This window comes from Tyto alba, unplaced genomic scaffold (genome assembly GCF_018691265.1).
Source record: "Tyto alba isolate M040663 unplaced genomic scaffold, T.alba_DEE_v4.0 Super-Scaffold_40, whole genome shotgun sequence".
Classification (NCBI taxonomy): Eukaryota; Metazoa; Chordata; class Aves; order Strigiformes; family Tytonidae; genus Tyto; species Tyto alba.
In genome coordinates, this window is record NW_024881316.1 from 25,420,764 (window position 1) to 25,443,908 (window position 23,145).

The 23,145-nt window shown below is 34.4% G+C and overlaps 2 protein-coding genes across 6 annotated transcripts in view; one reads left to right on the top strand and one right to left on the bottom strand.

Moving 5' to 3' along the window:
• The window catches only part of MCPH1 (microcephalin 1), a 130,524-nt gene that overhangs the window by 54,658 nt on the left and 52,721 nt on the right, over positions 1-23,145 (bottom strand). The window lies entirely within an intron of this gene.
• Positions 1-23,145, top strand: part of ANGPT2 (angiopoietin 2) — a 46,633-nt gene that overhangs the window by 20,244 nt on the left and 3,244 nt on the right. The window contains exons 2-8 of one of the 2 annotated variants that reach the window (XM_009970838.3): positions 2,524-2,679; positions 4,797-4,918; positions 6,506-6,738; positions 9,040-9,167; positions 18,102-18,203; positions 18,691-18,857; positions 21,856-21,986. In XM_009970838.3, coding sequence (XP_009969140.2) covers positions 2,524-2,679; positions 4,797-4,918; positions 6,506-6,738; positions 9,040-9,167; positions 18,102-18,203; positions 18,691-18,857; positions 21,856-21,986 — 1,039 coding nt within the window. The remainder of the gene's footprint in view (positions 1-2,523; positions 2,680-4,796; positions 4,919-6,505; positions 6,739-9,039; positions 9,168-18,101; positions 18,204-18,690; positions 18,858-21,855; positions 21,987-23,145) is intronic. The other variant, XM_033009905.2, reaches the window with a different exon arrangement.

Consider the following 23,145-nt stretch of genomic DNA (forward strand, 5'->3'; position numbering starts at 1 on the left):
TTTTTGTGGGGCTTTTTTCTAAATTAAAGACGATGTAATATTTTCAATGCTTTCTCATATGGTAGCTCTGATACCTGACATGTCTCACTCCTTTTTTTTTCCTCTGTATGTTCTTCTTTTTTTTTTTTTCCCTATATCCCTTCTAACTGCAGATGTGCATTGAGTCTGCCAGGCGAGGCCATATCATTGATCTTTGCAAAAGCATTACAGTACTAGACTGTGGTACTGAGGCAAATAAAATGCATTCTGGACATCTCCATTTTCTTTTAACAGAGCTGCATCTGAGCAAAGGTCTTTTCCAAGTTGTCTATAGTGATGTCCAGTTCTCCAGCTTCAGTTGCTAAAGTTAATTTGGACTCATGAATAGTTTAATCCCCAGATGTCTAGCCTTTTCAGAGGGACACATTAATTGTTGTTCTCAGTCTTCATGGAGCGTCATCTAACTTTAGTGAAAAATTTATCATTTTTATCTATATAAAAGTCTTCAGAATTTTGCATATCTCCTTGGACTATGGTGCACTAAACATCATCTTGCACTGCTTTTAAAATGAAATTATCACTATACTCTGATGTCTCATAGCCTAACCATCAAGGACCAAGGATGTCTTACAATTACTACACAATTAAAAGCCGACCTAAAAGATGTCACCGAAGTTTAAAAAAAATTCAGCTTGTGTGGTCAAATTAGATTTGTCTATTGGTGAGAAATATCCAGGAGCAAAAGCAAACATTTAAGAACTGGTGCTGTGAATAGGGAACAACTCTAATTGCCATAGCGTGATGGCGATCGAAGACAACCATGTTAAATTATCATACCAAAACCCAGTTGATTATATCCTTACTTTTAGTATGCAGAAAGGTTAATACACAAGGACCATCTAATGGCTGTCTAAAGGCTAGTTTTAAATCCTTGTGGTACACCTGAGAAGTAAGTACACTTATGCAGCAGTATAGTAGATGTGGGTCAAAGCTTGTGCCAGATCTGAAATCTGTTGTGCATTGCAGTTCACCAGCTGGATGGGGAGAATGGAATGAACAAACACTACTTTGAAAGTTTGGTCATACTAGAAAAAGAGAAATAATGTTTACTTCAAACTAAGAATATGCTTCCAGTTTTAGAAGTTTTAACTTCTTAATACACCCTGTTTTCTTCATTTGCCACTTTTAAAAACCAACTCTGTGAAGTCAGGAAAAAAAAAATCCAGTCCTTACTCAAGTAATATTGAAGGGGGAAACATTCCAAGCTGATAGATCTGCCAGTTGATTTTTAGCTAGTCAGAAGTGGAATGGCTATATCCGAACAGTGGTTTGATAGAACATTAAATCATATTAAATAGATATTAAATCACTAATACGGAAAGTAGCCATGCAATAATGTTCAAAGCTCCTCCTCACTACAAGCCACTATTCATATCAAGATAGCATTATCAAAATAATATTTTAAAAAACTCAAGATATCAACCTGTTTTATCATTTTTTATAGATTAGGAATTGGTAATGTTTTATAACTTGTGCTTAATGACACTAGCTATTTGTTAGTAGCTTGTATCCTCTTTGTAGGTACAGCATGAAGCTCAAAAATTATTATGGTTCTTTTGCTAGAACAACATTGGAGCGAAGTAGAAGTTTGATTCTAGAAATTTTTCCAGTCAATGAAAAAAAGAAATCATGTGTCCTGGATTTTTTAGAGTTCAAACAAGCTATGATTCATGAAAGAAATATGAAATATTTGTAAAGTTCCTAAGAAAATTATATTAAAGAAGCATGGAGAAAAATCAGACTGCTTTTGGATAATCCAGTCATGTGGAAAGACTTCATGGAAAGTTACTTGAATTTTCTCCTTGCTACTTATTTTCTCCTTGCTTTCCTTGAAAGCAGTGTACCCTGTTATAAAATGACTACCAAAAAAGCCTTATTAGACACAGAAATGACTTCAGAATCAAGTATTTGAAACAGTTTTTGCATTCCTAAATATTAAGCATTTAAAGTATTTATAGGCTTTCCTACTGTTTCGTGTATTTATTTGAAATTCTCTCTGATAAAAATGCACACATAACAGTGTTAAGTGACATCTGACCTCTTCTCTGACTTCTAGTCATGTGATGAAAAATGCTTCTAAAAGTATTTAAGTCTAGATACAGGAAGATGACTAAACTCCTAAGCTTTTGTCTTCTAAAAAATTCTCATCGCTGCCAAAGCTGGTGAAGCTTCTCTGATGGTTGCAATGGTGGGAGCACTAAGGCAGAAAAGCTTTCAAGGGCTCACAAGCATTCTCACCACTGCACCTTCTACCTACCTCCTGCAAATCTCTGTTCCCGCCTTTAGAAAATGGGTGGCCACACATTCCTTGTCACGTTTGCCCTTCCTCTCACAGAGGTTAACATTGGGAAACTTCACATAAATGCATAACAGACAAGGACAAGGAACAAATTTGTTTAGCAAGGCAGCCAGCAGGCTTACTGTACTAACCCCCCTTCCAACATTTAAAGAATGCAACTATCTTCTCTTTCCTTTCCCATGTAGCTTGAGAATTACATCCAAGACAGTATGAAGAAAGAAATGGTAGAGATCCAGCAAACTGCAGTGCAGAACCAGACAGCAGTAATGATTGAAATAGGCACAAACTTACTAAATCAAACAGCTGAACAGACCCGCAAATTAACAGATGTTGAAGCACAAGTAAGTAATGAATTTCAACCTAAAAATGCTTCTACTTCCCAAACACAATTATACACTTAACACAGTTTAGTGTTACACTATTCAGTCCAACAATGAGAAGTCAATCATTATAATCAACAGATCTACCCACCTGAAGGAAACATTAGCATTTGGCAATACATAGTTCCATCTCAAGCCCACTGTTGTTACCTGAAAGACTTCCACTACAGCAGGATTTGAATTATGTTTGGCAAGACAACTGTTACATTCATCTTTAAAGATAATATACTTAAAACCACTATATTATATCCAGTCATCAGTTGGGTACTACTGTGCATTGATACAACTCTCGTTGTGTATCTCTGTTGGTTATTCACCTCTCACCACCAGATCTTAGCTAATAGAGAGTTCCTTCAAACTGCCTTTGTTCCATTTTCCAGGCTAATTGCTTTCTCACATTTAAAATTTCTTTTTTATTTTTTAAAACTTATTATCAAGAAAAATGCGTCTTTTAAATTAATGTTTTCACAGATGCTGTAAGTGCAATAACTGTATTTCCAGCACAATGCACTATATTATTGTTACTTAACAGAGGGATAAATAAACGAATCAGAGCTGAATCCAGAAAAAAGGAATTAGGAGGAGGCTACTAGAAAAGTATACTCATACAGAAGTAAACTTGCCTAGGGTATATATTATTCTCTAAATTATTTCAAACAAAAAATAAGTAATGGGTTTATCTTTAATTACTGCTTTAATTGAAAAGCATTAACTACAGTAAGACATTCTATGAAACAGAATGCAGATTTTAATACAAGAACAAGTCCAATCAATGTAGAATGGTCTGCATTTGTAGTTTTGCTAGCATGGTAGGAAAATTCAGATACATAATTGCCAAAACAAATAATGGCTATAGGATGCAGCACATAACATTTTCTGTAATGTAAATAGTGTGCAAAACGTAAAATTCATGTTAGAAATCTTATTATCTGTACAATTCATCCAATGAATTAAATTATGCTTTTTAACCTAAAACAAGCCTTTGTGAACTCTTTGATAAATTGATAGTTCATAGCTCACAGGCGTACTGTATTCAACTTTCCCATTGCATTATTCAGGAGCCCAGTATTTTGCACATGTTGAGAGAATGTATTTATTCATTCAGTGTAATGTTTTTATGGAAATTATTCAATTATTTTCTGCTTAGAGGAAGAAAATCATCACTGCAACTTTCCTTCTCTGCTTGAAATTACTGGTGACTGGGGTAAGGGCTTAATTAACAACATAAGGAAATTAACCAAACAATTGCTCTCTCAAGGACACTTACTTTGGCAATAGTTTTCTATTACACTTAAGTGTGAAATCATGTCCTGAATGACTGTTTAACATGAAGGACATGAGTAATCAATTCTTCCTGCCAAGGAAAGCCAAATTCTGCTGAATTAAAAAAAGCTGCTCTAAAACAATGATAAAATATTTCTAGAAAACATGCCTCAAAATAATGCAATCCGATACAAACCGAAAAGTATCTTTCATGTTTCCCAATATCTGCATTTCTTCATTTAAAGATGCAAATAAAAGTAGACCGTAAACAATACATATAGAAAAGGTAACAATAAAATGCAAGGAATGAATCAATGGAAGTACTGTTTACATGATAAAATGTAAAAACTTTAAAGGTGATTTCAGGACTGGGCCAAGATTTCAACCAGTGAGAGATACTCAAAATACTTTCTTTCTATACCAGATTGAGAAAACAAATTCTCTGAGCAACAATCGTAACAGTTCCAGTAATGAAATACAGAGTATTTCCGATAATGAAATATCATAACAGAGGGGGAAGTATGACAGCAAAACTAAAGTACACAGTAACTTTCAGCCATTGATCAGAAATGCAGCATACTACTGAAATACTTCCAATGACATATGGTAGTGTATCAACAAAATTAGCGCAACTCTGTGTATTCTTCTTCATTCTAATTATATGAGCATTTGTGCCCAAACTATGTGTTTAAAATTTTGTTTTTTTTTAATTATAGGCTTAAGTAGAGATCTGCATGATTTCACAACATGAAGAAATTGCAATTTATTTAAAAGAAGTATCTTGATTTTCAAATATTTTTATAAAATTTATTTAGGTATTAAACCAGACAACAAGACTTGAACTTCAGCTTTTGGAACACTCTCTTTCAACAAACAAACTAGAAAGACAGATTTCAGATCAGACCAACGAGATAACTAAATTACAGGAAAAAAACAGGTAAGTTTGCCTATCAGCCCAATAAAATGCTGTTCCCTAAAGTGCCCTTCTAAAGGTTTTAGAAACAAATGTGCTCAAGTAAGAAAATAAGGCCTTGTACAGTAGGTCCCCACACCAAGCTATGCTCATTACAAAGGTCAGATATTATTTAAGGCCTAGGGAATCATGCAGGTTTATTCTTCTCGTGTTCTGTTTATATATCATTCTTCAGTATCTAAAGTTCTCCTTTATATGAGGAACTTAAGGTTAAAACTGAAATACTTCTCAGTACTTTAGTTGTAGCCAATTTATATTCTTCTTTAGACTTAATCAAATGAAGTTATGGATTATGTAACCTGTTTCAAACTAATCCAGTGCAACTACATCTCTAAAATTTTATTTCCATATAGTACACAGCTGCCCTGTGACAATCAGGTCATTGACATAATTTTTTTCTAACCTGGTGGGGAAAGTCAAATGCCACTCATATTTAATGTTTGTTACTAGTCAATCTTTTGAAATTCAGATCAATATCCAACTATTACTCCTATCTGTTTCTATACCAGCTGTTGTCCAAAGACTCAAACTTTTTTTCAGCTAGTTTCATATCTCCAGGGTTTTATTTAGCTTTTGGCAATAAATAGTTTACAGCGAAATATAAAAGCAGCAATAACATTAAGTTTTCTCCTTCAAAGCCATGTTTTTCAATGAGAACCATATGTGCAAAGTGCTTTTTATTTTGAAAGAATTAGCTTAAAAAACCCAGGAGACATGTTTTGACATTTTTGTTCACTACTCTACAACATTTATATATGCTCCCTAAAGGTTTTATCTACCAGCGTAATAAAAACAAGCATCCTCATCACATGGAAAGCAAAGTAAATACCAAATTTTAAAGTGTCACTTTTTTTTGGTGTTGAACGTAGGAGACTTTAGACTACCCTTGTAAAACCCACATAAACACAAAAGCATTGTTTCTCACCTAACAAAAAACAGTCTGACATCTAGCTAATCTGCTTGAAACATAAAGTTCAGGTTTTTTTTTCCAATAACAATAGATTGTAGCTGAACTTCTCCCTTCTGGCCATGCATCTTTTAACATCAACTTTCTCAGAGTCTGCATCAGGATAATTACCAATTAAATAATGTTCCAGCCAGTCACCTATTCACACCAGCTTCAGAACTGGAGATGGGTAACACATCTTCGAGTAACTATTTGCACATTTTTCTGCCTTAATGCCATAACATTTATGTTAAGTATATATTTTATTATAATTACAGGACATTTGAAAGTTCATAGGTTCATCTTTAACAGGGTAAAACCAGGAAATCTTTCACTGTATCTTTCCTTTCATAATGTTTAATTTTGAAACATCCAATTGTTACACTTTAAAAGCCTGCAATACAGACTATAGTAGATAATGTTTATTAATGTACTAATATAATAAACTAAAGCATATGTATCAAACTAAACTCAGCTTTCATTTTGCCTTCTACTGCATGCATGGCATCAGAGAATGAAGTTGAGTACTTATGAAGAAAAACTTCTGCAACAGGCTTGATTCTCAAAATCATTTCTGGGGAGCCTAACTGTAATCTTTTATTTAGCTTTCTAGAAAAAAGAGTTCTTGAGATGGAAGACAAGCACACACTTCAGCTGAAGTCAATAAAAGATGAAAAAGATCAGCTTCAAGTCCTAGTAGCTAGACAGAATTCTATTATAGAAGAACTAGAAAAACAGTTAGTTACAGCTACAGTAAACAACTCAGTTTTGCAAAAACAGCAACATGATCTGATGGAGACTGTTCATAACTTGCTTACTATGATATCTACACCAAACTGTAAGTAAAGGCTGACATTCACTAACTGTGTACATTATTACCTATGAAGTCTCACAAATTGTTTTGCCACTCTTCTGCTTCTCAAAAAGGATTTTTTTTTTTTTTTTTTACTTTAAATTCTGCATCTGAGTTAATTAACCTATTTTTTTTTTAAGGGTGGTGTGGAACAACCACAACATATATGTGTTTTCTTGTCAACACTTTGTTCATCTTCTGTGGTTTATATTGGTTTGCCTGCCCACTTCTCCAGCGGTTCAAAAAAATACAGAGATGCCAAGTATCATTCGTCTCACGTGGCATTCATTCATCTGGCAATATACACTCCCTTGACCACGTATCTAGGTTAGACTGCGTGATGTAGGTCTGTAGCTGTTCTTCCTGGCTTGCAAAAGTTGCTTCTGCCACCTCTCATTGGTGTATGCACACAGAGTTGATCAAAGAAAGGACAAATGATAGTGGCTGTTAAAGTAATCAGCACTGACCCAGTTTTTAGCACTTATGTATGCCCCAAACAACAGAAAGCACTAGCCCAGGGCAGCAGGTACTCCCAAAAGTCCTCCAGTCTTTCACTGAGGCTTCCCTGTTCATCCTAAAAATTCCTCGGCCTAGCAAATTTTATAGGCAATAACCTCACCCCTAAATGCCTGACAGCCCTGCAACAAATCATAGCCACTGAGCATAGCTTTGAAATTTATGCAGATTCACATGCTCCATAAAAAAACCCACACAAACCATAAACTGAAACTTACGGCTAAACAGGATTTAAACAAATGAACAAATTCTTTACCTTGAATTTCATGTCTGATACGGAACTTTGACAAATTAAGAAAGTATAGCTGTTCTATATAAAAGAATAAAGATTCTGGCATGTTTGCCTGTAAAGTTCTCAGGGCTGGAAATACACACTCATACAGAACCTCTAAAAAAAGGATTTAAAATTAAATAGCAGAAACATTTAAAAATAGTTATCATTACAACTGAAAAGACAGTCTAGATGGGACTATTCTACAATACAGTAAGTTGGATCACAAAAAAGGAAAAGTGTGTTTGGAAGTCCTCGCTTTCAGTAGTGTCCTAAGTAATATTATGGTGTAGGTTTTTTCTAAACAAAGTAAATCCTAAGTTTTTTGTCTTAATTTACACTATCCCCTTAAATACCATAACCAAGGCTGTACATGTTCCTGCTGATGTTATCTGCTATGCTAGTGCACAAATAAGTAAACAAGTCAAAGTCATGTTGGCTACAACACTGTTAAACCCAGAGTGGAAAAAATAATGAATGTCTGCCAAAAAGACAAAATTAGCAGGGAAAGCTTCTAAGACAGTATACAAACAATAGAGTGTGGAAAAGCAATTAAAACACTGAATGTGTTATTTTTATATTTAAGGCAAAGCATGTAAACAGGTAAGTAATGAATAAGCGAGCTAAAAAGAACATAATAAGTAACTGTAATATAAGCATGTATTTATATGGCACCTAAAACTTTGTACTGTTTGGCTGTGCTTGTTAGATTAAATTAAAAGGGAAAATACACAGAACCAACCCCAAAAGGGTCAAATATGAAATATCAGTCAGCAGGCGAAATGCCAGGAAATTCCAACCTCCATAGTTAATAAAGAGCTGAACAAAAAGATGAGCCTTAGATTGTTCTGTAAAATAAGAAGGCTTAGGCATATTAAAATGTATTTTTTACACAAATGAATTCCAGAAGGGATGTTTCCTTAGTGGGTTGATCTGAGCTACCAAGCTTCAGCTTGGTACATACAGAGTTGTTCCTGCTCAGCACAGGGACAAAAAAATCTAGCTAAAACTTTGTAAGAATAGTTATTCCAGTCAGCTGTATTATAAAAGATTTCATAAATCTTACTTTAGATTTCACAATATTAGAGTACTGGCCAAAGGTCATTATTAATATAATCAGTTGCTAGTTACATATTTTTGTAATAATAGTTAATGCATGCAGAGGTTATAATGCATGAAGGAGTCCAGGAAAGGCAATGAATGGAAGCAGAAACTGTTCAACTGAATGAGATGCTATATCGTGTTTTCTTATTCAACACAGAAAGCGTTAACAGTTTTCAACCTGTCGAGCAACCACATCTCTAAATATCCAGAAAAATATCTCTAAATAATATAAAGTAACAAAACACATAATTAATACCTTGATCAATCATTTATTTCAGGACCAGGCATATTTTTCAGAACTGCAAAGCTTTAAGCTCATTACATCATTAGTTGCTTCTTAGTAACTTTTATTTATCTCCTCTTAATGCTTTCAATTTCTATTGTATTTTTAACAGCTAAGAACAACTTCATAGCTAAAGAGGAGCAAATCAGCTTCAAAGACTGTGCTGAAGCTTTCAAATCTGGACTGACAACAAGTGGAATCTATACTTTAACAGTTTCAAACACTGTACAAGAAAAGAAGGTAGGATGGCTAAAGTGCTACCTAGGCATACTGTGTTTTAAAAAGTTATTTCATCTGGTAAATATGCTATTTTTAAAGGCTAGTTAATAGTGAAGTTTATGAATTATCACTTTTTTTCTGAGCATTTCATCACTTACAGATCTGAGTATGTCATAGGAAGAAGAAAATCCTTTAGGTGAAATCTTTGCTCAGTTAAAATGAATGAGCATTCTGTTGTTCACTTCAGCATGCCAGAGTTTCATTCTTTGTTTCCACATAATTAAAGCAAGTAAAGCAATATAATACTGTAATGTCTTTATAAAAATCCCTAACACAATTGCTCTGCATGATGAGCAATCTCCTGTCTCCTGTGAATTCTCAGTTCCTTCATAAGCCCAAGTCCCTTCAGGTGGCAAAAGGAGGTAAAATCGAGGTAAAATCATTGGAAGAATACTCATGGATGCATATCGATGTAAGCAATCTACTAGTACTGGACTCCTGTATGGGTTCCAGTTCTTTGTTATGCAGAGTTTTAAGGACATTGGTGTAACAATTAGATCTGCACAACTGACACTGGGTAACAGAGAGGACTTTCCTGGAAAATACTGCTCTGATTTAAATAAAAGGTGAGAGTTTGCAGCGGTTTCACTAGCTCAGTTTAAATTCCTCTGTGGATATTTTTTTCCCCTTATGTGTTTAGCCTAAGTGAACTTCAATGTCAATTTAAGTAAAAGCAATACACCATACCTCTATAGAAGAGACCTTAAGAAGAGTGCCTAAAAATGGCACTCAGTGGATGAAATACTAAATGCCTGACAGAGATGCTTGTTCCATCTACTGAAATAAATAAAATTATAAAGCTTCAGATAGTATAATTCAGCTGAAGCAATCAATAAAATCTGAAAGGGAGAAAAGCCCCAGGTGGATTGTGAGGATGAAGAACCAAAAACTTCAGTGAGCATTCTGAGTGGGGCTCAAATGATGAACATTCGTTTCCAATTTTTCAGACACAGCAGGCTGAGGAGGCAAAGGGACATTTGAATATATATATAAAAAAAAGCTTAATATATTTCTTTGACAAACAGTAAATAATTTTTTAATGTTTTTAGTTTATAATTTCATATTGAAGATATTTCCTTACGAAAAAGGAAGTATTTTATGGAATTCCTCAGGCTCTACTTTATTATATCAGAAATACGTGGGAAGAAAAACCTAACAGAAAATGTACAAAAGCAGAAAACAATCAGGGTACATGTGGAAAAGCAATTGGTAAAACTCTGACAGAGAAAGCATTTTTTTTCCTCAAGTTTGGATAGCAAAGGTTTAGAAATCAAATTCAGCACTGACTAGTCTTTGAAGTGCCAGAACATCATGTTGCCCTTGATCCTTACTCTTACAAAGTTCTCAGTTAAAGGAAATAAGCAATTTGTTTGGGTAAGATCTATAAAATACAACACATAAAGCCTGCAATTTTTTCAAATGTCATGTAGAGAAATGATGATAACCTGCAGTGTGCTTCTCTTGGGGGGAAAAAAAAAACAACAAAAAAAAGCGGCTGGTTTTCCTCTGGAGTAGTCTAGTCTATATTCAATACATCTGTTTCAGAAGAAAATTAGTTACATAAGATGCAATAAAGTGTTTAATTGCACATGAAACAGAATGGTATTTAAATAGCATAGGTATCTACAATCACAATTTTAAGCGCCAAAGGAGATGCAAGCTACTGCATCTCTAATGTAATATATTGCAGCAGTCTTTGTTAGACATCTCAGGAAGGGTTACACTCCTTGAATCTCTTAATATTACTTGTCTCAAGCTTCTACATTTGGTTTTAATATTACTATCAAATATAATAAACAGAGCATGCATATTTTCTAAAAGTGCATGCAATATTACAGAATGAAAACTTCTGTCATAAAATTTTACACTGCATTTTCAAAGCCATAAACGTTTATGGCAGTCTATATGATCTGAGAAGCCAGAGTAACACACAGGTCTACAAAACTGAAACTTACCAAAATACTCCATCCCTGAAACAAAACTACAATTGCAAATTTAATTGCAATATAAAATACTAAATGCTTTACATTTGAACATGGAGGTTTAAAACACTTAACAAAAATACACATTTTTGCCAATTGATTAGGTTAAAAAAAGTAGTTAAAATGTAATAATTTAAATTGGTTATCAATCTAGCAATAATAATAAAGAATTGTAATCCTATTCTTCCCACTTCAGATAGAATGAAAAGACACTTAAAAAGACAGCAAAGGTTTTCCTTACTGTATGACATGAAAAATAAGAGACTAAAAAATTCTAATCTGATGCAGCTTTTTATACAAATATAGACGCATAAGAGTAGTTGTCAAGGGAAGTGAAGGTTTAGGGATAATCAACACGTTACACCATTTTCAACTGTTTATGATGTGGATGGCCACTCGGACCAGGAAACAGAATGACCTTTTTTATTTGCCAAAAGTGCTGCACTGCTGTTTATGTTTTTGTCTTTTCCTCTTATAACACCTTCTGACCTCCCAACAGGCTTATAAACAACTTCTGTGTAATCTGTAACTGATCCCACTTTACTAATTTTTCTCCCATCATAATCTAAAACTAAAGAATTGCATTTGAGAGCTGAGAGGAAAACAATTATTTCATTCCATTGATATTTTCAAGCTTTCAAGCTTTCCTGTTCTGCACCAGGACAAAAGCTAAGTCCTTTTAAAAACACTGAGGAAAAACAGCAAAAGACTGCTGACACAAGGAAAAATGGCAAGAGAGAAATCCATGAAAAGTCAATAACTTCATGTTTACAGCAGTCACCTGAACCAATTAACCTCCTGGTCTTAACCAGACAGCATAGTTGAGTCTGGGTGACACTAATATATTAGTTCAACTGTTACCACAATTATTACCAACATATTACCCCAAATCTTAAAAGAGTGGCTGAAGCAGTGGCTAAACTCTTACACATTTCCACCCTTGTTGAACTGAATTTTAATCCCAGAACTGACACACATTCCAACTCATGGCCTTTTTAACCAAAACTCTCTTGCAAAAAGTGATTTGGGCAAGTTTATATTACCAACAAAATGGTGTTGCATAACTTTCCTAAAAAGTGATCATCCAGACAACTACGAAGTCATTTCAGAAGGAGCCTATGCCATGGACCATACATCTAAAATACACATACACAAATTGCTTCCAACCCCAAGCATTAAAAAAAGAGCATATGTGTAGCTTAATGGTATTAGGTTAAATTATATTATAAACCATGCATGTAGTTATTTTTTCCAGAACAAGGAAACTAAGACCACAATTCTTATCTAGTCACATCTGTAGGAGCTAGAGATAGCAGAATACAAAATCATTGAGAACTGTGATTCAAAAGTGTTCAGAAAACAGCCAAAAGTGATGCAAAAGGACACTGCACAAATGTGGCAACTGTACCTGCTTTAATATAAAAACTGTAGTGGGTCTTCATCCTAATAACTCAGCCAGAGCCTTACCATTCAGAAAGTAGGCCTGAAAACATACATACCCCAAATATCCTAATGTACAAGAAGAAAGAAGAAAAATTACTTGCTCTGAAAGTCAACTTCCAAGACAGTGAAGACATTGAGTTGTCTGTTTACAGTTTATGTGCCTGTCATCTTTGGAAAAGGGACTACTCGTGGTTACACATACATTACAGCATTTTCAAAAATACAGCACTAATCCTTGGAATTATAGAATACGAGGTTGGAAGGGACCTCAAGGATTATTTGGTCCAGCTGTTCTTGGCCTAAGCATGGTCTAGACAAGATGGCCCAGCACCCCCTCCAGCTGAAATTTAAAAATGTCCAAAGCTGGGGAATCCACCACTTCCCTGGAGAGATTATTCCAGTGGCTGATTGTTCTTGTGAAAAATTTTCCTCTTGTGTCCAATCGGAATGTCCCCAGAATTAACTTGTACCCATTACCCCATATCTTTTCCATGTGACTCCTTGTAAAAAGCAAGTCTCCATCTTCTTTGTAGCCACCCTTTAAATAGTGAAAAATTGTGATAAAGTCTCCCCTAAGTCTTCTCCTCTCAAGGCAGAACAAACCCAATTCTCTCAGCCTTTCCTCACCTGGCAGGCTTCCCAGTCCCTTGATCATCTTTGCGGCCCTCCTCTGGACCCTCTCCAGCGTGTCCACATCTTTTTTGTATAGCAGGGACCAAAACTGAACACAGAATTCCAGATGTGGCCTGACAAGTGCTGAGTAGAGTGGGACAATAACTTCTTTATCTCTGCTGGTGATGCCACCCAGCATCCCGTAGGTTTTCTCTGCTGCTGCAGCTCACTGTTCTCTCATACCGAGCTTGTTGTCCACCAGGACCCCCAGGTCCGTTTTCACAGAGCTGCTCCCCAGCTGGGTAGATCCCAGCCTGTGCTGCACTCCTGGATTATGATTTCCCAGGTGCAAGGCCTTATATTTGTCCTTGCTGAACTTCCCAAGGTTCTTGTTAGCCCACTCTTCCAACCTATCCAGGTCTTCCTGCAGGGTGGCTCCCCCCACCAAAGTGTCCACTTCCCCACTCAGTTTGGTATCATCAGCAACCTTCATCAGGGTGCACTTGATCCCATCAGCCAGATCACTTATGAATACAGCATTGGGCCCAATACTTATCCCTTGGGCAGTTGTGACAGGTTGCCAGTTTGAAAAAGAGCTATTTACCACCACCTTTAGCTAATGGTGAAAAATATAAACATCTGACCTTACCTCTCACAGTGTTACAGCTGCTAGAACTGTAAGTACTGAAGCAGTTCACAAGATAAACCAAATATTCCCCCTGCCAATTTGTTGTAATTTGAGAGGCTAATCTCTTTATTCTTTTTGGCATCTGTTTGAAGACTCCTGCTGCCTGCCTAATCTTGGTATCTACTTTTACTAGTTTTAAAAAATGCTACATTTCTTCCTTTTGAATATAAAACCTAGGCTAAGCTGAAAGGTTGCAAGAGTTCTGTTCTAGAAATAAGTGTTAGGGAAAGCCTCATATGCATATCATTTTACTGGAGAATGAAGATTATTTTTTTTTTAAATAAATTATAGTCCAAATAAATGCTTCCTCTCCCCTCATCTTTCAAATACATCATGAACAAATGGTTCCCTTTGCAGACTGACACTGCAATTTATTGTGTTTAAACTAAGCAAGTCCTTTTCTTAATCTTAATTGTACTGAATAGACTATATCCAATCTTAAAATTACTTATGAATATACATAATTCACTGAAGTTGATCTATTTTTATTACTTTTAATGAAATAAGTATTTTTAGTAACTTTTGTTTCTGTAATCTTTAATGCCATTTTTCTTCACTGGCTTTATTTTTTCCAAAATTAAAAATCAAGTTTGTATGTAAATTTGAAGTTCCTAGTTTTACAGTAAGTAATCTTGTTACCAGGTTACATCTTGTTTAGTCAGAGAATTGATTTCTAGGGAGATGATCTGGAAAGCAAAGGAAATATTTAATGAGCAAATCTGCATATGTGAGGGCTTGAAAGACAGGGTTCTGGATTGCCAGTCAAACCTGAAATCAAAACATTGCATTGTATGATGCTTACTTAATAGGTGATAGAAATAATTTTCACTTTTTAGCTAGTTCAGGGGAGCAAGTGTGCAACCATGAAATACAGAAGTTAGAAACCGTATACTGAAATCTCAAACAGCAATAATCTTCTCATCTGTTAAAAGTTACTATGACACTAGAAGATTATGTAACCAGTACATTAGCTTTGCCCATGCCACACTTTCCACCCAAGAAAGGAAAGGATTTCCCTTTCCAAGGCCATAAAATTGGCATCTTTTAGATTGACGTGAAATTTTTTGGTGTGGAAAAATCATACTCCTAAAATTACTTAAACTTAATGAAATCATTACTGGTAAGAAAAATCTACATTAGATTTTTATGGACTTCTTCAATTTCTTATTATGTTTCAGTTCCTAGTAAATTGCTTCTGCCTTTGGGAACAAATTTGCAGTACCCCAGCATTTATCCCAAAGAGTCCATAGTGTTTATAAAAGCTAGTTGTCTTACCACTCACATACAAAATGGATACTGGCTGTAATAGGAATATTTTATGTAACACATTCACAGTCATTTGCTGTTTGAGAATATTTTAATCTCATTAGAACTAAATAAAGTGCTATTTTAAGGCATTTATATTTTCAAAGTAATAATTCCAGCTGAATTGAAATTTAGATGATAGGCATCAAAGAAATTGCCTATAACATTCAAAACCAAAAATTAACATGTACAATAGCAGTATCAGCCTAGACTGGTGGCCCGTGTAAATTAATATCTGGCCTCTGTAAGCAGTTAAAAACTGTGTGTTTCAGCGAAACATGAACCAGTTCTGTTCTGTCTGGCTGCTTATTCTGTCCTTTCAGTGGGGTGAAGCTTCAGAGTCAAAAACTTTCTGTTCAGCCAGTGATACCTGACCACTGTTAAATCAGCATTTTAACTTGTAGTGATGCGTAATGAAAGTATCTGCATCTGCTTAAGCCCATCCCTAGTAAACTTCTTCATAGCATCCTGTGGAAATTAATTTTCACATATGCATTACATGTCTCATGAGTTAGCTTTCTAAAACTGATCATCTCAATTAAATTCCATTCACATGACATACTTTTAACAAGTAAACCCTAAAACAACTCTTCTCCTTACTCCTTTTATATTCCCTAAAAATCTCCAGTTGAATGTCTCCTAATTCTGTGATGTTGAACAAAGAGTTTAGATACAGCCTTAAAATATAGTATCTGCTTTGGATTTCCAATGTGTTACAGCCTATTAAAAATGTTTAATATTTGAAGGTCTAAGGGCTTGCTTTCCCTTAAAAGTCTGATGCCTTTGAAAAGTATATATGCCACTGCTTGCACTGTAAATACCCTGTTTGATTTATATAAATACATGTGTGTGTATGTGTAACATACATACAATACCCATACACAGAAATACATGCATACCCGAAAAGAGCCAACTGTATTGAAATCTTATTTAGGAGCACACTTGAAGTCATACTTTTTCAATGAATTTCCAGGATGTCTAATAGTTCAAAGAACTTAAATCTGCTAACTGCTAACACTGGTAAGACAGTCTCCCCTAGAAGAGGATGAAAAAACCATACAGATTCAGTGTCACTCGGTTAGAATTTGGGGCGTTTATAGGCATATTATGACAAGCAGCAGTAATAAGTTAGGTAAGAAGGAAGACCACTGAGAGATTATTTAAACAAAGAAGGAAACATTCAAATCCAGAATGAAATGCTTAGGTCTAGGTGTTTTTTTTTTTTTGTTTTGTTTTGTTTGTTTGTTTGTTTGTTTTTTTATTTATTTATTTTTATTTTTATTATTCTTTTTTTTGTGTGTGTGTGTTTTTTTGTTTTGTTTTGTTTTTTGCTTGCTTTTTTTTTGTTTGTTTGTTTTTTTTTTTTTTTAATTTAGCTGTACAGATGAAGTATCCTATCAAAGTGTACAAAGTCAAATATTGGCTCTGTTACTGTAAATGGGAAGATGCAACTTCACTTAATTGATGAAAGATGTAGAATATACATTAGAAATTAATGTAGTTTAATACTCAAACTGTAATTTCAAAACTTTTCAAAGATGTGAAATAATTCTGAAGAGGACTCAGAATTGCAGTATCTTGGCAGAAAATGGTAAAAAAAAAAAAAATAATCAAACTTCCACATGAGAGAGCCTAGAACATTAACTGTGAGCTCTCCAAACAGGAATACTTGTACAAGAAATGTATGATTTTTCTTAAAGCTAGTATCAGTACTAACGTGCAATTTAAATAGATATTGATTTCAGTTTGATGTTCACTATATTGTTTTACACCAGCTTATCTCCACTGATTTCACACATCTACTTTTGAGTTCTGCTAGTTTTAGGAAAGCAGAATTCGATGCAACAATTTAAAAATCCTTTCTCAAGAAAAATGGTCCTAAATATTCACATATTCACAAGACTTGTTAATTTATTCCCTATTTCTCTCAAACATCACTCCAAAATTCCCTCAAGATTTTTTTTCATCAGCATGTCCCCAGTATATTGACACCTTCAGTAATACCTTTTATCTCTGACATTGCAGTGAACATATACCAGAATTCTATTTAACTCAGTTACTTTCTATTTTAATCTAGAAGGAGATTGACTGAACAAGTCACCTATAAACTTGAATTTTACTGCACCAGGGATGCATTTATTGGGTATTCTAAAACTGAGCTCAGTGAACAGCCTATTACATGTCAATCCTTTCAAATGGTTAGCAATAACTTGGTAAAATTGAAAATGATTTATGAATAAGTGGAAACATCTTATAGTTAGGACTTTTTCTAGAATATAAAATATTAATTGCAGTTTGCATAATAACATGGCTTCAAAATTTAACTTTAAGATAATAATTGTTTTACACTTAGATTTAACTTTGGGGTCAGACCATCTCCAAAGACATTGAACAATGACGGTGGAAATAAAAACATATTTCAGTTTGCTCACTAACTGAATTTAACAGTATGTATACTCTGACAAGCCATGGGAATGGATCTCTCACAAAAAAGATGGAGAAGTGAAAACATATTTTAGAAGAAATATTTAATCAGGAAACTCTCAAAAATATCAGTGCAAGAGGGAGGTATAGAATCAGAAACTACATAAATCTCTTTATTCCTTTAGCACCAGCTATCATCTATTTTTAAGACATCATTTGTATTCTGTTATGTGTGATATATACTGATGAATCACATTTATTTGTGGACAACCATAACTGATTTGTATGAAAGCTATGAAAACCAACATTTTTTAGTTTAATACACATTTTGCATTTGTACACTTTAAAATTTGCCATGCTATAGAATTATGCAAAATACATACTTTGTGTTTTTTTCCCATGACTGCATGCACTTACACTGTTACATGCTTACTCTGGTAGGCCTACTGTGACATGGAAACTGGTGGAGGAGGTTGGACAGTTATTCAGAGACGTGAAGATGGCAGTGTGGACTTTCACCGGACATGGAAAGAGTACAAGATGGTAAACAATGTTTTATGACATTATCTGAAATCTAATATAATAATGTTACATTAATATCATACTTAGAATGTAAGCAGGTTCTAAAAGTTGTCTTTGTTCTTAGATGTTCATTTAGAAAATGTCATAGTAGTATAAATTGTTTGCCTAAGCAGACTTGTAAGCATAATGTCTGTTTTTAAAGAGAAACCTCACTTTTCTTTAATCAACTGTTCCATGATATGTCCACATTTTTTACGTTACTTATATCTGTCTCTAGTGGCAACAGTAGAAACCGCTCCAAATCTACTAAGTAATATTGATTTACTTTTTCATATACCCAAGTCTGTCTTTGCTGAAATTATCTTTTTTATGGATTTATAACCCTCACACAGTAAAATTCTTAGTCAATAGACTGACAACTATTAAACTTAAAAACTGATAAAGTGATGATTTCAAACTCAAAGAAAAAACAAAACAAAACTATTTAAATATACAACTTGAATTACAGGGATTTGGTGAGCCTGCTGGGGAGTACTGGCTGGGAAATGAGTTTGTTTCTCAACTGACTAATCAGAAGCGTTACGTTCTTAAAATACACCTGAAAGACTGGGAAGGAAATGAGGCATATTCATTGTATGACCACTTCTCCCTAGCAAGTGAAGAACTAAAATACAGGTAAGCAGAAAAATCAGATCTGAATAAAAAAAGATTTGATAATAATAATTCTGGATTGTGCAGATGCATGACCTTACTTCATACAAATTACGATAATTTTTCAGTTCACTCAGAAAATAATGTCTGTTCCATTTTTCACTTATTGCCTAAAACAATCATTTTTTTTCCAGTGGAGAGAATGTGTATTTTACTAGTGCATACTGGGTGAGTGTAATACACAAGATGCACAAAGATGAAGAGATTGTATAGTATTAGACAGGATACCTGTGCTAGTATAGCAGATGGCAGTGCACAGTCTTCAGGGCAATAGGAACCTGTCTGCAGTTGCTATCAAATCCCAATTCCACACAATAAATACACTTTTGGAAGGTGGATGGCTAAGATGAATAATACTGTAAGGAGATTTTCCACTTAAGTCAGTGGCTAATAGGAGCTGTTCTGTTGTCATGAAGAGTACACTGAGGTAATGCTACCTCCTCCTTCTGTGACCAACTGGCTTGGATACTCAAAGAATAACTCTCCTACCTGTGAAAATGAAGTTAAGAGCAGATGTCCAGTCTCACCCACCAACAAACTTGCCAATTTAAACACCAGATTTTAATGGACCTATTACTTATGCTCCCATCATTCTGTAAATCGTAAGGCTTCGCAATTTCTTGTTATGTATTTGGTTAAAATAGGAAATAATATACATTTAAAATAAATACTTTATATATAAATAAATATTATCACAATATTATACATTCTAAATAGTATCATAGTATTATATATTTTGAAATAGTATCAGCCACAGCTGGAATATATGGGCAGTTCATACTTCATTTTCCAAGCTCTCTGTAAATGCAGTAGATATTGTTAGATTGATATAGAAGAAACTAGGGATTCTACAGTGTAACAGATGCTTTCCTACTATACGATCTATGAAATGTTTCTTTATAAGAATCTTACAGATTCATGGAGCTTTAGGTGACTGGACAGAAAAACTGTCTAAATTGAGATTAATTTCTCCGAGATTTCTAGCAACTGTTGTAAAAAAGTCAATCTGATATCTGAAAAAACTGATGCTGTTATTTCAACTCAAGTCTTATATGCAAAGCAATCCAAAACTATCAACATTTTCCCCTCTCAAAATGTTAGATCTTAACGCCTTAGTAGTATACAGTTGTCTCAACTCCAAAGAAAATATTTTTTCATCTGGAAACAGTCAGAACCTACAGCAGAGATTTTTTTAAAGTAATGTTTTAAAATACTTACAAAGGCAACCTTTGCAAAATGGGTCATTACCCTTGTCCATTTACAATATTAAAAAATAATGACTGATAACTAAGATGGTTGTCTGTAAATAGATACTTTATTTTAATATGCAACTAAACATGGAATGCATCTTAAAATGCAGTGGTTTAAAGAATATATTTAACATGAAAAAGAAAAAAACTAAGGAAGTTCAATTAAGAGCATCTTCCATTACATTAAAAATGTTAATAGATTCTGAATGCTGGAAAGATTATGAACTGGGCCGTAAAACTGAAATTTCAGAGATTCATAGAAAAATTAAGATCAGAATGGACTTTGTTTGAGTCAAAACTTACTGATCTCAAAGCTGTGAGGTCAGACCAAGTTTTTCAGGGCTTTATCCAGTTGGGTCTTGATAACCTCCAAAGGTGGAGACTGCACAATCTGTTCCTCTGCTTATCCGTCCTCATGGTGAAAATTTTTTTCCTGATACCCAGGTCAGAACCTCTCATTTCAATTTACATTCACTGCCTCTCATTCTGTGTTATACTAAGCTGTACTTTTAAAAATCAAATAGTAATAAAACAATACTCTGCTTACATTAGACTTCAAATGATATTTGAAAATAAAACCCAGGGTCGTACATTATACTTGGAACCTTTAATACCATTTATGTTAGAAACTGGCTTACAGAATCTTGAACTCACCTTAAAAAACAGAATATTTAACTTTGAAAGAGATTTTTGAGAAAATCTGTAATGAGCTGATCTTCTGAAACTTAAATGAATAAAGATTCATTCATTCCTAATATTTTCAAATAAGGAATAGAAAATGGGTTAGAATAATCTGTAAAACTACCAAAGACGACTTCTGTCACAGGCAGAGAATTACGTCAGATGAAGGCTGATCTGGGGACAAGTTAATTCTCTTCACAGAGTCAGCTCTCCTTAAACAGATAGAATACCTTTGAGAAGGATGAGCTATTTTATACAGAAATGCAATCACCAAAAGAAATACTGTGGGAGCAGAGGGTTCAAGTCCTTCCAATTCAAGGTAGCACAGTAATAGCTGTGTAATCATCTCCCCAGTTCTGTGCCCTGTGTCTCTCCCCACTGAGACTTCATCTGCACCTGTGTAAGGAGATCCAAACAGTAGCAGCCTCACCGAAAGCTTACCTTGCCAGGGAATTGAAGCAAACTTAAATAGCTGTGATGATTTAACACTAATAAGTCCAGGAAGGATGTGAAAAGGAATAGTAATTAGGAAAGTGGAAAGGGAAATTTTGAGAAATTCCTAAAATATCAACTACTAGTTGGTAATTAGTAGTGCATGTAATGCTATTATCTCTCATACATGCAAAATTGTAATGCTACATTACCATGTTGTGCTAACAGCAAAATAGGAATCAAAAACTTTTGGTTTAAACTTTTGTACTTGATTAAAAAAATAATTGCACACAATGTATTTACATTATTAAGAAATGCATGATCTATATGACTTGTTATCTACCTGCTCTTGTTTTCTAATATAACATGAACGAAACAGTCATCTCTACAAATGTGGAGGCTGTTCATTAGAACATTGTGCTGACCATTTCTGCTCATATGAAAACATTATGCTGGAAAACAGCTTACAGTACACTGGCCAGAAAAGAACTCAACAATTTGAACAGGATATTAATTGCAATCTATTCCATCGTTATTTTGCTGATCAACTACCATTAACTTCCACATAATAATTGTTTTTCCATTCCTCACTTCTACAGGATCTACCTTAAAGGACTTACTGGGACAGCAGGCAAAATAAGTAGTATAAGCCAACCAGGAAATGATTTTAGCACAAAGGATGCAGACAATGACAAATGTATTTGCAAATGTTCACAAATGCTAACAGGAGGTAGGAATGTTTTTTTGTTTCTCAGTCTTCCTATTTTTATTGGCACTGAAATTGTCTACGAGATAAATAGTGATAATTTTGACTTAGTAAATTTTGACTATTGAAGCCCAAAACCCAGATAGAAGCACTAGTACAGTAATTTCAAATGAAATATTCTATCATTTGACAGAGGTCAGGTAAAGTAAAACAAGAGAAGTTAAACCTGGAGGGAAAAAGGTCTCTAAACTTGGGGTACAAGGAAGTCTGTAATTGTGGAACTAATCAGGGAGACAGCAGATTGTTCTTTCAAGGAATGAGATAACATTCAGAGATCAAAACACTTAACTCCCCCCAAAAAAACTGCTTCAGAGATTCAGTTAGTGAAATGGCTCCTGATTCTTTAGGTGCAAACCCTTTCCCCAACTATCCAGAGGAGAAGAAAACCCCCAAAAGCTGCTGTATACTGTACATGCCACAGAAGGGTGCAAGTATTTAATTTTTCAATATAATTATGAATTGGCAAAGATATACCACATACATGAGATATCTACATTTTTCTAACAATTATTCACTAGTTATTGGACTTTTAGGTGGTATTTTTACCTTGAACCACACAAGCCGTTCTATCATTTGTCAATCTAGAATTCCCCATTCTGAAATGTAAACAACTGCTTTGTAAATTTGACTTCTCTTATCTCTTAAGCAATGGTTCATTTCCCTATAGCACAAGTTGCAAGACAAAAGACAGCTTCAGTTTATCCAAAAGGATAATTGGACTACTGCCCTGCAAAACAGAACACACACGTTATCGCCATCATAACAGAAGTATAAAAATATTATCTTATTAATAAAAATAAATTTTCCTTTTGACCCACCAACAGGTCAGGACCATAAGGATACAAAATAAGTTTGGGTTGCTGTCTCCTTTTCCTTCTTACCAAGTTTCAGCACAGAGATTTTGAACTGATCTGCATGGAGAACTGAAACAGATAACTGAATTAATTCTCTAAAGAGAATTAAAAAAGAAGTTCAAATCTGTGAAGAACAGGAATTTACCAAAGAGCAGATAAAAACCAAAGGCGACTCAAGTATCATTGCAGTTCACATTAAGTTCTGCCCTCAGACTGTCAGCAATAATGTTTGATATTGATAATAAATTAAGCTTGTTTGAATACCTTCC